Raw genomic sequence first — 18,120 nt, 5'->3', positions numbered from 1 at the left:
TATCTGTTTAAGATGAGCTTAAAATGAAGTCAGTCTTTGCACAAAATGCTAAAATTGCTAATACATTATTACTATCATGTAAAAGCAGGTTGCTACTATATATTCTTCAATTCACAGTGTAATTCTTAATCAGCATTTCCAGTAAGCCCTGACTGAATAAGAATTGATGAAATTAGCTCAAAGGAGTTCAGTGATATAACGTTACACGTTACACACACATGTTTGCATGCCACTGAGACCATACACCAGGCTCAACTCCAGCTACTTTCAGTCACTGTTAAGGAAACATACTGAATGCCAGTGGTGAGGGAGCTGCCATGTAGGCATTTGATCCTTCCTCCTCTGCAGCGTGTCTCAGTACCCTCCTCTCTTAAGAGCCCTTATTTATCTTTAATTATGACCTCCTGCAGCCTCCCTGCTCGTCTCGGCACATTCAGCCCTGTTCTGCTCCCTGTTTGCCTTCTAACAGCCTAATCATCCCCCCATCCTCCCCCTCACTGCGCCACGGTACAGCCTTTTAAAAATAGACTGCACCATACTACATGCTGTGATGCTGTCTTCATCGATGTGATGTGAGGTAACACTAGCTTCCTGCAGCTCCACACTTCCACACGTACAAGATTAAAGTGCATTGGGCCTTTATTTCTCTCACTTCAGAGCATTCGCTGAAAAAAGGAGCGGGAATGCAGGGTAACAATGAGGGATGTAACTTTAAAGCTTTGTGCCACCTGCGCTGCTGCATAATGTGTGAGACAGGCTCTGAGAGCTCCAATATTCTGGCAAATAATCTCATGTCTGACTTCTCAGAACATCTCCACAGCCTTTTAGAACTGCAGCCAGCTTAGTGTATCTCCATCCAACACAGAGCTTTTTTTCCCTTCTTTCTAAAAATGCCACGCATCCAGGAAAACAGTGTAACATGTTGGAGGCCCATTCATTGTCTGAGACTAAAGGCTAAATAACATCAAAAAAATTGTAGGATCTGAAAAAAAGAGCATTTTGTCGATGATGCTATTATTGTTGTTTTTTCCACACACTATGGAGTGTGTCTATGGAGCAGGATTTCTCAGTTTCGCAAGACAAACTAAGCCTAAAGTCAAGCCTGTCCAAATGGAAAAGAGCTGAGGGATATTCCTATAGTTATCTGCCCTTATGTTTTCTGTCTAACTCAGAAATCTGGCTTTGTAAAACACTCCCCATATTAAAAATGCAAATTTCCAGCACCCAATCCTACTTGGTTCTCTTAATGTTTCAACCATCACATACAATACTGTGCAAACATTAGAGACCATTTATTTTCTTTCCAATTATAGTTATTCATTTTTTCAGGAGATATTTCTGAGGAGATTAGATATTAGATAATGCACTCGCAAAAGGAAATTCAAGGAAAATGCAGTTGAAAAAATCAATACAAGATACAGGGAAAATGGTACTAACAATGATGCAAAGCCTGGCAGACCACCAAAACTGTCACTATCAGATAAACAGTATCTGATTTTAGTACACAAAACCATGTTTTCACTAGCGTTCAATCACCTGTAACTACAAATCATTACTTAAAATGAGTCTTTCTTATCTACATAGGTAGTGGGTCCTCTTCCAATGGAGGCTTCCATGTTGTGCCGCCATGTTTCTACACTAGCCCAGAATGGATAAATCAAACACTGGCTCTAGAGAATGCTCTCCATGTTTTACACTGAAGTGGCAGCTCGAATTTGGTGGCGAAAACGTAGAAAGAATATCAGTGGTTGCTACCAGTGCTGTGTTGTGAGAAATTTGAGAACCCAAATTCTAACAAACAGAGAAACATACTTCTTATTAAGCACAAGAAAAAACAAGGGAAGCAGAATTCTTGTTGTTAAAGAAGCGAAAACATGACGACTACCGTAGGTCCTGCTACACTCTTAGAAAGAAAGAGGTGAGGGAGGGGCATTCAGTTGGCTGCAATCTGCAACCTCACTACTAGATGTCACTAAATATTACACACTGCTCCTTTAAAGGTTTCATCATTGAGAGAGAGCAGAGAATCAAACTCCACTCTTGCTTCAGAAAATAAAACTAACTTCTATGACTGAACTTTGGAGGTGTGGAAAAATATCCCTGTAGATTTCTGCTGCACCAATTCAGTAAAACAACACAGGCATGAGAGAAGCATTAAAACCGGGTGATAAAAGTTATTTGTTTCAGGATCGAAAGAATTATCTCACAGTGAGTCTGGGGTCAAACTATGGCGCTCTGAGGGTCTTTTTCAAACAGATTCTAACTTCTGTTCAGTTCCATTTAAATGGGTGTTTAGAAATACTATTCTGGTTTCTTAAAGAATGACTCTCCACTACAAAAGGGTCAATGTTTTTACCACAGTTCAAACAGACAAAGATTATTCACACATCGCCAGAGATGCTCATAAACCTATGTCCAGATTATATTGACACAGGTATTAAAACAAGAAAACAAGTTCAAATCCGAATCTAAAATAAAAATATGGTCTCTTAATCTAATCACAAAAAGAGTTATTGTGGCGTGTGTCAGTACAGGGACTTGCAAAATGAATCACACTATCCAAGTTTGTGAGATTGCAAAACGAGGCATACAGGTTTTAAATAGAGTAAAATGTGTATTATAATTTACAAACTTTATCAATAAACTTCAAACTGAATAATCTTACCTCATGTTCACCATTCCTCTTGATGTAATGTGTTTATTTTTTATGGTCCAGCATCATTGCAGGTTTTGCTGTTACAATGAAACATGAAGAAATTACAAGGGAAAAAAAATTTGCTCAAGCTCTTTTTAATCCCTGGATCAATATTTATGACACGTTACAGATCCTCCATAGGACTTTCTGTAGTCTACAGTAGACTAAAACTAATAATTCTATGTAGTTTGGGTTGTATAAGGCATCGTAATCATCTTGATTACAGATAGGTGTGCACATGGCTTTTTAAAAATGTAACAATTTTGTACCCCCCTTCCTGATGTGTTTTTCAATACCTTTGACTTGCTTTGAATGCTGCTTATTATTAATTCAAGCATAGAGTTTTTTTTTATTTGGTCATTTTAAAAACTGGTGGGGTATCAATACTTTTGCTACTCTGTGTTGTGAGATCTCTGCCTGTAGCTTAATATTCCCCCCAGAAAACACAGTCTATAGTCACATGCCAAAGTTTGGACTCCAGTGGTCAAATCAAGTTTTGTTCACAAGTGACATTATTTTCTAAGTGAAAATAAGTTAACGCTTCTAACACATTTCTGCACGTTTTAATGCATAATATATGATTTTTTCTGAATTTAATACATGGTATGTTAAACTCAGCATAAAATATTAAGTGTGCACTAAAGTGTGCGGGGAAATGTCATATTTAAGTTGCAACTTATTTTCACTTAGGAAATTAATAAAATGTAATTTTACTGGCGGTGTACAAACTGCTGCATAAGACTATGTGGAATGTAGAGTATGTACAGTTTATATTCAACAGAGATGCACTGTAGAGCAAGTTCAGATAATTGAATCAACACTACTCTTTTTCTCCTGGAAGCCATAAAATGGCCTTGACAGGTTGTCAATGCCTCCTACACAAATACACAGACCCGAGAGAGAGAGAGAGAGAGACAGAGATAGAGAGTGTAAATTGCTCATTCTTTCGTGGTGAAGAAATTAAAAGGGACGGTCAGCCTAATATTAGCTGCTTAGAAATCTGACAAAAAAGACAAGTTCAGTCATTTCTTGTGCACCTTTATTGGTTCAGAAATTATAGGTATCTGTGACAAATTCGGAAGGCTTTTGATCCACCCAACCCTGCAGCTGTTGACTAACTTCACTGTCACCCTGTCCAGTTTCTTTAATTCAAGTCTTCAGAACGTAACAGAAAAGTACTAAACAAAAGTGTAAAGAATAAAAATTGCAATAAAAATTATTTCAAAAACTAAAGTAAACAAAACGTAAAACATTTTCATATTTCCACATGGCAATAAATATGGACCATAGATTTCTCATCTGTACAGACATAATTTCATTTCTTTTTGTATATAAAAAATATGACTTCAGTGCAATTTCTTTGCAAAACTCTCTCCACTCCTTCAGCTGTCTTCAGTACAAACGTCTTTTACTTTTACCCTGACTTGAGGAAAAAAAAATACACCTCCCAATTCTGCTAACACCAACTCCACCAAAAGACAAAACAAATCATATATTAATAAAAGAATTCACAGCCTTTCATCTTTGTCTACACTTCAAGCAATAAATTCTGACAGAAAAGGCACACGTAACTATATTTTGAGTAATACTGAACAAGGGACAAGATATTGGAATTACTCTTGGTTTAAGTATTCACCTTGGTCATTTATAAATTTATTCATAGTTAATTTTAACAAGTATTTTAACATATACATATTCAAATAGATACCTTAAGATTGATTGTAATGTCAGTAAAGATACAGGTGAGAGAGAAGTGATAGATTTACAGAAACATTGTTTTGTCCAAACAAAAAAAGTGCATCATATTACAATCTTGAATATTGCAAAAACAAACATTTACCAAGTTACCAACAGTATTGAAAATTTGTATAAAAAAACAATAGCATTACAAAACAAAAGGAACAATAATAATAATAATAGTAGCAATTAAGAGCATTTTGACATTGAGCACAAAGGCTATTAAGTGCTGTCTGGGTTGCTTTCCTGGCTCTGACCTGGGCAGGCAGATTTTTCTCCTGCACTCTCCTCGGTCGTTGACTCTAGTTCTGAAAGCTGTTTAGTTCTATGTGAGGAGGCTCTTTCCTCCTTCTCACCAAAGCCAGGGTTCCTCTCTGTGCCTTTACTGTTATCTTGGCCCACTTCTTGAGATGTGTGAGGAACAATGGTGCGAGTCTTGGAGGGCCGTGAGCTGCCATATTGCTTTCTGTCTTTGTCCCTCTGCTCCCCATTGCCGTATTGTGGAGATGATTTGGCTGATGTGGATCTGCTAGCAGGACCTTTCAGCCCTGATGGCCCGGCTCCTCTCTCCAGGCTCTGTGTTTCGCTAAATGCCAGAGTGCTTCGCTGGCTTGTTTCAGGGTGTAGGCTCCATGGTGCGTCCCTCCTGCCCAGGAAGAAAGGGGCATCCTCATTGGGAGAGGTGGGTGATGGGGTGGAGGATGAACTTCGTTCCAGTTTGGGACGAGTTCTGGGTCTAAGCTGCACCATCTGGATCCCTCCGATAGGGATCATATGGTAAGGCATGCGGGCCTGGTCCTGGGAGTGTAATGGGAGATGGCTAAACATGCGGTCCAGAGTTCGTGGCGTGACTGGCAGGTGGGGTGAAGGATCAATGTGAGAGAGGCGCAGGGCTGATGGTAAGAGGCTGGGATGTGGAGGGCTTAGCCTCTGTGGAGTCTGCAGAGCACCAGGAGTACCAGGCCTCTCCTGCAGGGGGAGACATGGTAATACAATCACACTTTAAAACAAGTCTTTTCTTTTTCACCACTGATCTATCTCACATCTATCTCAGGTACATAATGTCCAAAAAATACCCATATGCTCCTTCTAATTAGGGGATTCTGCCACTTAAAGGTGCAACCACTGCTGACACGGCTGTTAAAACATGCACACACAGCTCTGTAATCTCTAAAGAAAAGCACTGCCCATACAATGAGATGCTCCAAAACAGCAATGCACAGTATATTGTGCCAGCTACAGGGAGTATAAAGTTTACCAGGACTGGACTGTGGAATTGCAATTTTTGGAGTGATGAACGCATCTGGGAGGAATTGGACTATTGTTTGTGAACCAGACCTAATAAGCCAACATCTGTGCTCCATGTCAGCATTGTCGCTGTTGTAGAAAAACCTATTTCCGAAATTGTAACTTCACAGGAGACGGAAATATCTCTCATGAGTGTTAATGTAATTAACTTTTGTCCCAAGTAATTCTGAACCATTTTTATTGGTCCATTCCTTATGAATCACATATAAATCACAATGTAAAGGGCAGCTAGCATTTCCAAATAGTGTAAAACATTAAAAACTAAAAAAAGGGTCTTAATATGACATAATGATACTCTCGTGGCTGAAAGAAATTAAATTCCAGCAGCAATATTCAAACATTTTGTGGAAAGCCTTCCCAGAAGAGTAGCAGCTATTAGTGCAGCAGAGTTAGAACCATCTCCCTATTAATACCCTTAAGAAGAAATGCTGCAAGAGCAGGTATCTGCATACTTTTGGACTAAGCTGTTCAGCAACAAAGTACTGATGAGACTCACTTTCTGGCTCTCTCTGGCCTGAGTGCTGGAATCCCAGTGAAACTGTCCAGGGGAGCTGTGGGGTCTGTGCTGGGGTCTGTGCTGGGCTCTGAGTGGCGACGGTGAGACATTAGCTCTGGAGCTCCTGTAGCGGGCAGGGGAAAGTGGCCGGAGAGGAGAGAGAGGCCTGACTGGAGAGGCTCTTATAGGAGAAGGGCCTCTCTCTGGGGAGGGAGAGAGATGTCGACTGGGTGAGGACAGCTCAAGTCTGGGGGACAGACTCCTGAGAGGTGACCCCTCACTTACAGGGGAGAAAGCTCTGGGAGAAAGCTCCCAGCCCTTGCGGGAGAACAGTGCCCTCTTGCTGCCCGGCGATGCAGCATGCCCACTGCTCCATGCACGGCAAGGAGAGGGTTGGTCCTCCCTTTCTGGAGCGGTGGGGGTGGGCAGGTCAGCCTGAGCACTGTCTGAGTGACGAGTGTCAGTGGAGCAGGATGAAGGAGGTTCATCATGGGAGGACACCTCCTCCTCATCCTCCTCGTTGTCATCATCCTCATCCTCAGAGTCTTCAACATCAGAGAACTGGTGCTCCTCCTGATCCTCTGATTCATACACTTGCTCCTCACTGGTCCCTGTCCATCAGAAAAGACTTGAGGTTAAATTTATCATGAGTGCACATTGTATTCAATTACCTATTGGTTTACACATGAACATATGAACCATAAGGCAAATAAGACACTCTTAAAACGTGTTAAAAAAAACAACACATTCTGCCTCCAACTAGACACATCAGTGTGTTCAGTTGGAGGTGATACATTCTGTGTCACTATTAACACAAGATGTGTTGAAATATTTCTGTGCCCAGTTATGGATAACACATTTTGGGCTATTTTTAACACAGAATGTGTTAAATATGGGTAACACAAGTTAGTGTGCACACTTAGGGGCATAGTAGACGCAGGGGACGCGAGTGATATGACCCCAGCACCCTCACAATCAGGTGATTCTGCCCCCTGCACTTTTTGCACATTGCACACTTCCTGTATTAAACTTGTGACTGAGGGAAAAACAGCCTTTTAAGATGAATAGCATTTTTTGAATGTAGAAACAGCAGCCTTTCTATGTTCATAGGTTTCATAAGAAAAAGCGGGCGACTAACATCTACAGCAGTGATTCTTTAGCTTGTATCATGGCTGTGTTTGTGCCACACGATCAGTGTGAAATGTGTGGTGAGTTTAAGGCCTTGTCACACAGAGAGGAAAAAAAAAACTTAAGATTTAAAACATACACATGCATATTAATACCGTCAGTAATATCATGTCCGAAGCTGACTGCAATGCTGTGTAAAGTTTTAAACAGAACTTGCTAGATTTAAGATTTGTGGATGCATTAATAAGCTGGCTGACCAATCAGAGCTGCATTGTCATGGGTAATGCTGTAGTTTTTTCGCTCATTTTTAATGCTCGGACATTAACTTCGAAAGTTTCCTTGACGTCACTGCTCGATTAAGACATTTGCTCTTCTCTCTGCGCTCTCAGAGCGACAAAAAAGCACATCAGAACTGATGGGAAAGTGCAGAGTGTTTAAATCAAATCCTTTTTTGAGAACTGTTTGTAATTATAAATTTGCTAACGAAGGATGGTTCTACAATATAAATCTAGTAAATAATCCCACCTCCTCCAATCAAAACACATGAAACAACAGAGCTGATATGATGGATAGAATAAATAAAAAGCAGAAAGAGGTGGGAGGAGGAGCTGGTGTTAGTAAGTTGTTAGTAAGACTGTTGTTTGCAGGTTTTGTTATCTGTATAAGAAAACATTCACATAACCAATAACCAATAATTCTCCACTGTTGAGAACAGTCCTCTCTTTCCATCGATAAGCTGCACTGTTATTGTGGAACCATGCTGAGATATTTCCTAAACTCAGATTAGTGATCTTTTTCTGCTAGTTTGGTATCAGTATCAGTTTGGTATTATTCGCGTCCTCAGGTCAAACAGTTCTGCGACCTCTGGTTTACTGGATCCCGATAACACCATTCTACATATAGATGACGAATGCACACACAAGCAAAACAGCTTATAAAATTGTTTAGGTTAAACATGTAATGTAGTCTACTTCTGTTTCTTTACAGTAGACAAACTTTGGAAGGACTAAGTGATAAATTCGGGGCAATGAAGTCTACCAAGTTTTAGAACGTTAATGTATTTTTTTTAAATACAGAGCAGATAAGCATGTTAGATGTTGTTTTGATGTTTTTTGAAGTTTGTTCATAAATCTATCACCATATATTTGTGAGCTGGTTAACTATACCTGCTGTAGTAGGACGTGTTTGTATATTGCTACTTCAAGTGCGCTTGAATTTTCGGGAAGGCTAACTTGACTGTGCAAATGCACTGACTGCTACTACTAATGGGGTGTCCAGTCCATGGAGTATCAACTCTTCGACTCTGATAGGACTGGGAGTCAGGGTCGATTCTTGGCCAACAACTGAGAATCGAATGCTTTTTCAAACATGTCGCTGCATGCATCCCCAAATGACAACCGTGTCCCTCTCAATTTTAAAATGGCTGCTACGGTCTTGTGCACACTCCTTTGGTTTAGTTCATGCAATTACATACACCAGGTTGGGCGACAGTCATGTGGCAGTCAGATTATATTATATATCCACTGAATCTCCATTGAATCCTCAAGCAAACATGTTCTTATAATTGAGTCGTGCCGCATCCATTCACAAACTATATTTAAAGCCTGCTGAATGGAGTGTGTTTGAATGAAGTGTCCTTGGTGCTCTTTGGTCTGTCAGGGAGAAAGAGATGGGGGGCTTTCATTCCCAGCTCTATATACAGAGCACAATCTGAAATTGGAGGCCAGATCAGAATGTTTCTCTTTAAAGCAGAGCAGTCCATTTCCGCTGGCCTTCACAAAACCGAGAGCACAGTGCATGGTGCATGGGTGCCTGAAAAAAGCACTTTTCAGCACAGACATTTATGAATGTCTACACTGCATTCATGATTTTCAAGTTAGAAAAGTTCTGGCCAAGAGTACTGAACAATGAAACTGCGGTTACATAAATATATCCAGGTAATTATTCAGCTACCGTTCCTCTAAAACATGAAAACAGATCATTTCACATGATTAATGTTAAAACCTGTCTTGCAGTGTTTTTGCATTGTTATGTCAGTCCTTGCTCCTACCACACCCCTGTCCACACAGTCAATTATTTTGATATTACAGTCGATGAAATCATGTATCTCAGGATCTTACCCGCTTCCTCAGCTTCCAGCTCCTCTATGGATTGAGACACTCCCATCTCCTGGCATTTCTTACCATGCGCCTTTGACTTCATGTGTTTAGTGAGGTTCCCTAACAGGAAGCAAATCAACAGAGCCGAATTTTAATATTTTAAGTTATAGCAGTTTGTAAGAAATATCACTTAATTCTGGCACCTTGTACAGACTACATATTATATATACCAACAGTGCTCTACCCTTTATAATTTTACACAGGGGCTTATGATTGAAGGTGTGAAGTGAAGATGAATAGCCCAGATCACAAGAGTTGTGTTTGAAACAAGACTTACCTTTGGTTTTGAAGGCAAAGTTGCAGTGCTTACAGACATAGGGGCGGATATCTGTGTGAGTGCGGATGTGCTTCTTCAACATGCTGGGCTTTTTGCAGCGAATCCCACACTCACCACACACATACTTCCCCCTCCCCCTCCCCCTCACATACACATATTCCTCATTCGACTTATACCTAGAAAGAGAGACACAGACACAGACAGAAAAAGTTAGCATATCAATATAAATAAATAAATAAGACTGTATCAGTGCTCATTGGCAGGTTTCAATTTTACCCTTCGTCCCTTTTTGCTATATTCACATACCCACTGCCAGCAAATGGGAAAATCCATGCTTTGTCCTGGGTTTCGGACAGCCATGCCAATAAAAACAGCAGTGAATAGGAAAGCCTGTTTTTAGCCAAGACCACAAAATCAGCAACATATAAAACTGCTTAGTGTTTGACTTAAATTACCAACTATCCTTCCTCTACATTTATTATAATCTCTTTTCTTGCTAAATCCAACATGACTGAGTTCTGTACGTCCTATTCTGCCTCACATATTTCACATGATTCAAAGTTATATGTGGCTTCTTTCAGGTTGATAAAAGAGTAAACGAGAATATTAATTTCATTAAGTTGTGTGATAAATGGATGTCATAAGCATTTTCATTCTAAGTATGCTAGAGTTTGTTAGAAAATGTATGTTAGGTTCTGCTTTAAAATTAGACCTACACGCTGAAGATTACAGTACACGTCTTAAATATTTTTTTTGCTCTATGCATGCTTGTATTATAATTCAAATATTATATAATTATTATATATTATATATTAAAATATTATAATATTATATTTAGTTTGTACTTCTTGTATTTTAACAAAGCCTGCTAAAAAGCTCTGAAGGATTCCTTCCTACACAAAGGTTTGTACTGGTGTGTATTGACATGCTTTGATACTTGATACTAACATGCTATAATATTACATTACAATATTATAATATTATTATTATAATATGATAATAAATACAACCTTTACTCAAAATAAGAAAAAACATATCTGTAAGCTCATGTGAAGGAACGCTTCGTTTTAACTTGGAATGAAAACATTCCTATCAATACACAAACAGTACTGTTGAGTATTTATGGAAAGATGGCTGCCTCTGTTATTGAGTGAGGGCACAACTGAAGGCAGTGGAAGAGAGCAGTGCCAACAGGAGTGCACACCGTGTATGCACAGACCTGTGTGCAACAAAGACAGAGAATCAGTGGGTGAGCAAGAGAAACCCAGAATAAAAAAGGTAAAGAGTGACAAAGTATGCCTTAAAACACAAGCTTGCCACTTTTTCTTTATGTAGCATTAATTGTTTCCTCCAAAGAAGAGTGAGAGTAAGCAAGGAAAACAGAAGAGATGCTGAGATAAGCGGGCACTGATAGATGTGAGAAACGGTGGAGAGGAAATGGAGTGAAAGAGAAAGAACACAAAGAGAGGCTGATGTGATTAGGAAGTGTGTGGGTGTGTGATTGAAGAATTGTATAAGCAAAATGGAGGCAGTGAGAGAGACAAAAGAAAGCTGCAGGCTGGTGTGTTGTTGCATCTGTTAGCACCTAAAACAATACTGTAAACCTGCCATTAGCAGACCAATGTGAGAGATAATGAATGCTAAGCCTTTATACGTTGCCATCAACAAAATCTTAGTTCATTTTAGACAGATAACCTTGCTGATGAGCAATGCAGAAAGACATCTCTTTCTACCCATCTACCCATTCATCCACTCTCATCACTCTTCTGTTTACCCATCTACCTACCACTCATCCAATCACCCATCCGTTCATCTCTTCACGCATCCATTCATGCATCCACTGATCTGTTCACCCATCCATCCATCCATCCACCCACCCATCCATCCATCCATCCATCCATCTGTTTGCCATCCACTCTCATCACTCATCTGTTCACCCATCTGTCCATCTATGCTATCCATGCCATCTATGCTATCGTCTTCCATTCTCCTATTTACCCATCTGTTGATGCATCCATTCATGCATCCACTGATCTGTTCCCCCATCCATCTATCCATCCGTCCATCCATCCATTTATCTATCCTAATACCCGTCCATCCATCCATCCATTCACCTATCCTAATACCCGTCCTTCCGTCCATCCATCCATCCGCTCATTTGCTCACTCATCTATCTATCCATCCATTCATTCATTCATCCATCCATTGATCTTTTTCACTTGTTCACCCATCAATCCATCCACCCATCCATCCACCCATCAATTCACCCATCAATTCACCCATCCACTTTAATTTTGTTTTTGTGGCTAAAAGAATATTTTACATTAGTTTCCCATATGGTGGCATTTTTTGTTCTTTGACAACAAATGTTACACTGTAAGGCCAAACATTTGTGGACACATTTGTGGATACTTATTGAGTTCATGTTTCTGCCACAGCTATTTTGCTAACAGGTGCATCTATGGCAGTAGAATGAGTCATACTGAAAAGCTCAGTGACTTTGAACGTGGCACTGTCATAGGATGCCACGAGTCAGTTTGTGAAATACATGCATATTATATATAATATGTACTATGTTATATAAATATTGTAATAGAAGTGTCTGGGGTAAAAACAACTGTGCTTTCCTGTTCCAGCATGACAGAGCCCTTGTGCACAAAGCAAGGTGCATAAAGACATGGTTTGACGAATTTGGTGTTGAGGAACTCCAGTGGCCTACCCTGACTTTTTCATCATGCAATTTATGTGCTGCCACACCAAAGACTTCATTTCAGGGAATACACTGAATGTAAAATGTTGTTGCCACCTAATAATCTTTAAGCCACTCATTTAAGAGGTAGCTGGTAAAATTTAAATGAGCAGAGAACTTCAGACATAAATCTCCCTCAGTAAATCAGTGCTCTATCTATATTCCTTCATGAAACTTTTAGTGAACTGTGAATCCCATAATGAACAGCGATGCTAAACAAAATAGTTTCAGTAGCTCTTTGATTCACCTGTTTCATTGCTTCTTTTCAGTCCAAATCCATCCAGCTAAGCTAAAATAGACCAACAATGGAAATCTGTGAACGCTGAAATCTGAATCGGAGTTCCTCATCAATACAGGCTTTAATGGGATGATGTGAGATACACAAACTGAGTTTAAAAGAGAGTGGAATATTACTAGACAAGGCTAAAGCCATTAACTCAAAAGACATTCTGAGGAAAGCTAAATCATCACCACAATAAATACTGAATGGAACAAATGGACCATGATTTAATAAGTTTTCAGTAATGACTACCTGGGCTTTATAGAAATAAAGAAAAAAAACCAGTCTGCTATTTACCCTCCTTCAAAGATGCAAATTCGGGGTGGCTCACTCTGCTTGGAGGTGGTTGCAGGCTCCTCTGCACTTTTCTCCTCTTTTTCGACTCTCTTACTCACAGGCTCCTCTTTCACTTTGTCAGATGTGCTGGGTGGTTTGGCACATACCTACACTCCAGACAGACACAGACCATAAAAAAATAACATATTTATACACAGCAACACTACACTCCATAGATACCAACAGCAAAATCATATTCATACAATATTGAACGTGGGTGGACGCAATAGGGTATTAAGAGTAAATTACAATAATGCTTACCTCTGATACCATGGGCTTTTTGTTGCTAGCAGGAACCAGCTTCTCGGCGGTGAGAGGTGGAGCTGTGGCCGTGGTATACATCTCTGAGCTATATGTTTGTTTAGAACACAGCAGTGACAGTACCATTTTTGTGGACAGACCAGGCAGATTGGGGTTATACATGCTGACACTCCATGAAGAATATACTGATGTTTGTGGACTTCTGTGTGCAGATGGGTTAGGCTTGGTATAATTTAGATAGCACCAGCTCACTGATGTGGAAGAGTGAAGGCTGGGGTATAAGGGGTCTCTAGATCTCTCGTTAATCTCAACCACTGATACACATCTGTGGCTCTCTTCCTCCCCTTCTTCTTTTTTAAATGGTTCAGTTTCCACCTGAACAACCTCCTGCTTGTTCAACACAGATTCCTGTAACTCCTCTGTTTTTTTCACTTCCCTCTCTTGTTCTTTTCCCCACTCTACCCCAACAATTAACCTCTCCTTGTCTGTTGCTTGACTCTCTTCCTGAGATTTCTCACAACTTTTTGTTTCTTTTTCCCTCCTTTCTCTTCTTCTTCTTCTTCTTCTTCTTCACTCTCCTCATCTTCCTCTTTGACTCGTTTCTGTTGCCGTTGTGCCTCTAAGGTGAGTTCTAGACTGCCTGCAGGGGAAAGCATTCTTTTACTTCCTCCAGCAACCAGTGGTCCAGAGCTTTCATCAGATGCGCTTTCTGCTCCAAACTCTAGAGGCAGTGACATAGGAATGCCGGTCTTGAAGTCAGGAGTTGGGAGCCTCAGGTAGGATTGTTGAAGCTTGCTGCCCTCTAGCTTTCCCATTATGACCATGGCTGTACAGCAAATTGGCTGCTGAGATCGTGTTGTTGCTAAAATTTGTGAGATGGTTGTATACATGGCGCTACCGTAAGTAGAAATCTGAGTCTGTAAGCGCACAGGGACCACAAGGGACACCACTGGTGTAAGCTGCTCAAGGCATGTAGCAATGATGGGGCGAGGCTGATGGTGGGTAACAAGCTGATGATATGAGGAACTTGGACTATGTACAGGGGGTGGAGATGTTCTAGATTCCCTGACAGGTGGGCCTGAGGGGACCTGAATTTTTAGACCACTAGTAGAGTACTGTAAAGGTAGCAAAGTTGGGAAAGGCTGAACCGGAAGGACTAAGCGCTCTGGTAAATGAAACTGTCTTGGATGAAGTGGAGATGGTACCGTATGTATGAGGGCCTGTTCAAACATACGAGTAGAAAAAACTTCAGATATTGTTGTTGTGACTGGCAGGAAACTAGTGAGCTGCCGTGGGGGAAAAGTATCTGGACTTGTGAGGGGGTAAACTGTATTTGGAAGAGGGAGAGGAGGTTGGTAAAGCTGCAGAGTTTTGCCCAGAGTCTCTGGGTTAAGACTAGAAATGTGGCTCGTTCTGTGCTCACCAATTGAGAGTGCAGGGTGGTCAGGGTAGGACTGACATACGATCGGAGGGTAGGATCGACATACAATAGGATTACTTTGTAAACTAGAGAGTGGCTCTTCCTGGTCAGGCTTCCCAAGAGTTGCATGCTTTACCAAGAGACATTTTCTCCTCTCCTTCCAAGAAGCTGAAGTAGGTTTTGGGGACAGGGATCCATAGTCAAATGACTTGCTTCTAGTCTCCACTATTTGGGCAGGATGTGGTGGACTTGCAGGAGCCTGCTCTGAGGCAGAACGCCGCATTTCCCTGTGAGAATGATGGTGCTGATAAGGACCTGGTACAGTTAGCATGTGAGACCCTTGGGAGCTCCACGTACCAGTATGCATCTCAGAGTCAGTCTTTCCTGATTCATCAAAAGAAGCAGATCGGCTGGAGGTATGGGAAACATTACTCTCTTGGCTAGGGCTGCGTGGCAGAGAGACTGATTCGAAACTAGATTCTCCTGATGACTGGGCTGCCTCTGCCAAACGGAGACGTTTCTTCTTTGGTGGCAGCTTCTCAGCAGGAAGCTGAGCCAGACTTTGACTACGCTGAGGCCATTGGAACTCCTCTTTTTCTAATTCTTTGGGGACACATGTACTTGCTGGAGGTGAAACCATCTCAGTATCTGGTTCCTCTGTCACCAGAATCTCTGGCACTTGAATGTTGGGTTGTCGAACTAACCTGGATGTGGAAGTTTGTTTAGGCTCCAGCGATTGTTCATGTTCAAGTTCTAATTCTTGACTCTCTATAGACATGCTTTCCTGCTTTTCAAAGGAGCTAGTGTGCTGGATTACAGAGATTTCTTTAAAAGGACCCATTTTTTCCAGCTCTGTTTGTGAGGGAGGACCTGAGAAGCCCTTAAAATCACCTTTAGTGCCAATCATTGATGTTGTGGGCTGGATGTTAAAAGAGACAGCTGCTGGACCTGGACTGGGAGGGTCCTCTTCAAGACTTTCTTCTTTTCTCCTTTTTCGAACAGCCATAGCCATTGCCTTGAACTTATAGTGCATCATTTGTGGGCGATCTTCTCGTACAGCACTACCTTCCTTCTCATTCTGATCGTGTGAAGGTTTATGCATGCAGGCAACTCTGTGGGCTGCATAACTGTCCTGCTTTTTGAATAGAGTTCCACATATCTCACACTTCCACCCTGATTCAACCAGAGTGGAAGTAGAGGGACCTGCTTCTGCTACAAGGTCAGCTCCAATTGGCATCTCAATGGCAGGCTGGCGTCTTAACATTCGATGATGATGACCAACCCTCATCTCAGCAGCTGCAGCCTGCTGTTCATCAAAAGAGTGGCTGAGGCGAAAGCTGTGTGAAGATGTACTAACCGGGTCATCTTGGCCACCAGAGGTTGGCACTGACTGACTTCTCAGAAGAACGGCACTGGAACACTGGCCAGCAAGTGTGTCTTCAACCAGTTGCGAATGCTGCCTTTCAGCAGCAAAACCACTGAGAATAATTTGTCCACTACTGCCACTGGGGCCTGGAACATCTCCCTTTGGATCAAAAACACAAGGATCTTTGGGTGAAGAAAACTTAGGGGACTCAATGCTACTTCTCCTTGAGAGAGAAGAACGCCTTGGTTTGACACTGTCAATTTCACTTGTGTCAACTACAGCTTCATTTATAGTGATTAACTTTGTAATGTGCTCAATGACTTGTGTCTTAGGCACAGTGAAAGGAATGGATTTTTCCTCTTGACCTAAAGATGATGAAGAAGATGACGACTGAAGATGTTGGTGTGGAATCCTTTGCTGTTGACCCAATCGTCCGTACTTGCCTAAAATAATTTCAGCATAGGATTTAGCGTTGGCATTGGGAGGGCTCACCTGGGAAAGCTCAGCACTCCCATAGCTAGAAAAGTAGCCAGATTCAGTGCTACCTTTACTACCAGGACCCAGTGAGGATGATGGGGTCTCGTCTGGTGAGGTCATGGGAACTCGTTTCCTTTCACTGAGTCGCATAGCTAACCTCTGTTTGACCGCTTGAGAGTCCTCTGTTCTTGGTCCCTCTTCTGAGAATGACATTTCAACTTTGGAGCTTTTCCTTAGAGCTGGCCTATCCTGAGAGGTAGATGGTCGACGCTGACCAGTCTCATCCTCGGAATCTGTGCTTTCTGCTTCTGTTGCTTCTTCTTGGTCATCTCCCACTGTTCCGCTCTCAGCTCCACTAAAACTGTGCTCTTCACGGGTAGACGCCAGGCCAGCTTTTATCCGATGGGCATGTGATTTACGATGTTTGTACAGGTTACTTTTAGTTTTGAAAGAGAAGCCACAAGGGACGCAAGGATAAGGTCTCTCTCCTGTATGAGAGCGGATGTGTTTTTGGAGGACACTGGGCTTTGCACATGGTCGGCCACAGTACGTGCACACATACTTCCCTGGCTTTTGGGGCCTACGTTCCCGTCTAGACGGGGTACCTTCCTGTACTACCTGACTGGGCTGCGATGGAGTCCTCTGAACATGAGAAACTTGGGTAGAGGATTCAAGACGGGATGAAGAGTAGCTGCCTCCAGAGGCACCCGGGACATCTGGAAGTTGCCAGGATGATTCCTGCACCTGAGACTGCTGTTGCTGCTGTCTTTGGAGCATATCACTTCGTTTTGGCTGTCTATGTTGATGGCGACCATGTGATCCATGGATTGGTTGTGAGGTAGCCTGTTCCTGTGGTTGAGGCAACCTACCCCTAAGTGAAGATTCGGACAGAGGCTGCTGTTGTCCACCAGACCGCTCCCCATCACCCGGCCGGCTATGCTCTGCCTCCATAGAATGTGGGGAGGAGGCCTTACGGATACACTGGGAATGCCTCTATGAGCACCAGTCCCCTTAACATTATTGCCTTAGCCACAGGGCCCCAGGGATCTACCTGGGCACTGAAACATCTTGAACAAAATAGAGGATTTATAAAATATGTACAAAACACTCTAAAGGATTACTTCTGATTTATGCCAAAATTCATCCTCCCTATCTTCCATCCAAAATTACTCTTGGCAGAATTCATCATTGTGTCACTCCTTTGGACTGAGTTCTGGCAATGGAGCTTGGCAAAGGAAAGCACAGGATGTTTTTGAGCTACTTTCTGCACAGATATGAGATCAGGTTTTCAAGCCCTTCTGTCTCTCTTCTCCAGGTTTTCACCAATGAGCACTTCGGTGGCCCTATAGAAAAACAGAAACAGACTGTTGCTTTACCGTAGTCCTTACTGAATAAGAGGTTACGTTCAGAATTAGCGTTAAGTACTATTTA

At 41.7% G+C, this 18,120-nt stretch overlaps 1 protein-coding gene across 1 annotated transcript; it reads right to left on the bottom strand.

The window, feature by feature from the left end:
• Nucleotides 1-3,716: 3,716 nt before the first annotated feature.
• On the bottom strand, nucleotides 3,717-17,640 carry LOC118819328 (transcription factor HIVEP3). The gene is given in 7 exon segments (XM_036587071.1): nucleotides 3,717-5,401; nucleotides 6,237-6,847; nucleotides 9,485-9,583; nucleotides 9,801-9,976; nucleotides 13,127-13,272; nucleotides 13,427-13,965; nucleotides 13,968-17,640. Coding segments are annotated over 7 exon segments (5,991 nt in total). The 3' UTR covers nucleotides 3,717-4,654.
• Nucleotides 17,641-18,120: the final 480 nt, after the last annotated feature.

This window comes from Colossoma macropomum, unplaced genomic scaffold, assembly GCF_904425465.1.
Source record: "Colossoma macropomum unplaced genomic scaffold, Colossoma_macropomum, whole genome shotgun sequence".
NCBI classification, from domain to species: Eukaryota; Metazoa; Chordata; class Actinopteri; order Characiformes; family Serrasalmidae; genus Colossoma; species Colossoma macropomum.
This window is presented reverse-complemented; position numbering and strand designations above follow the sequence as displayed.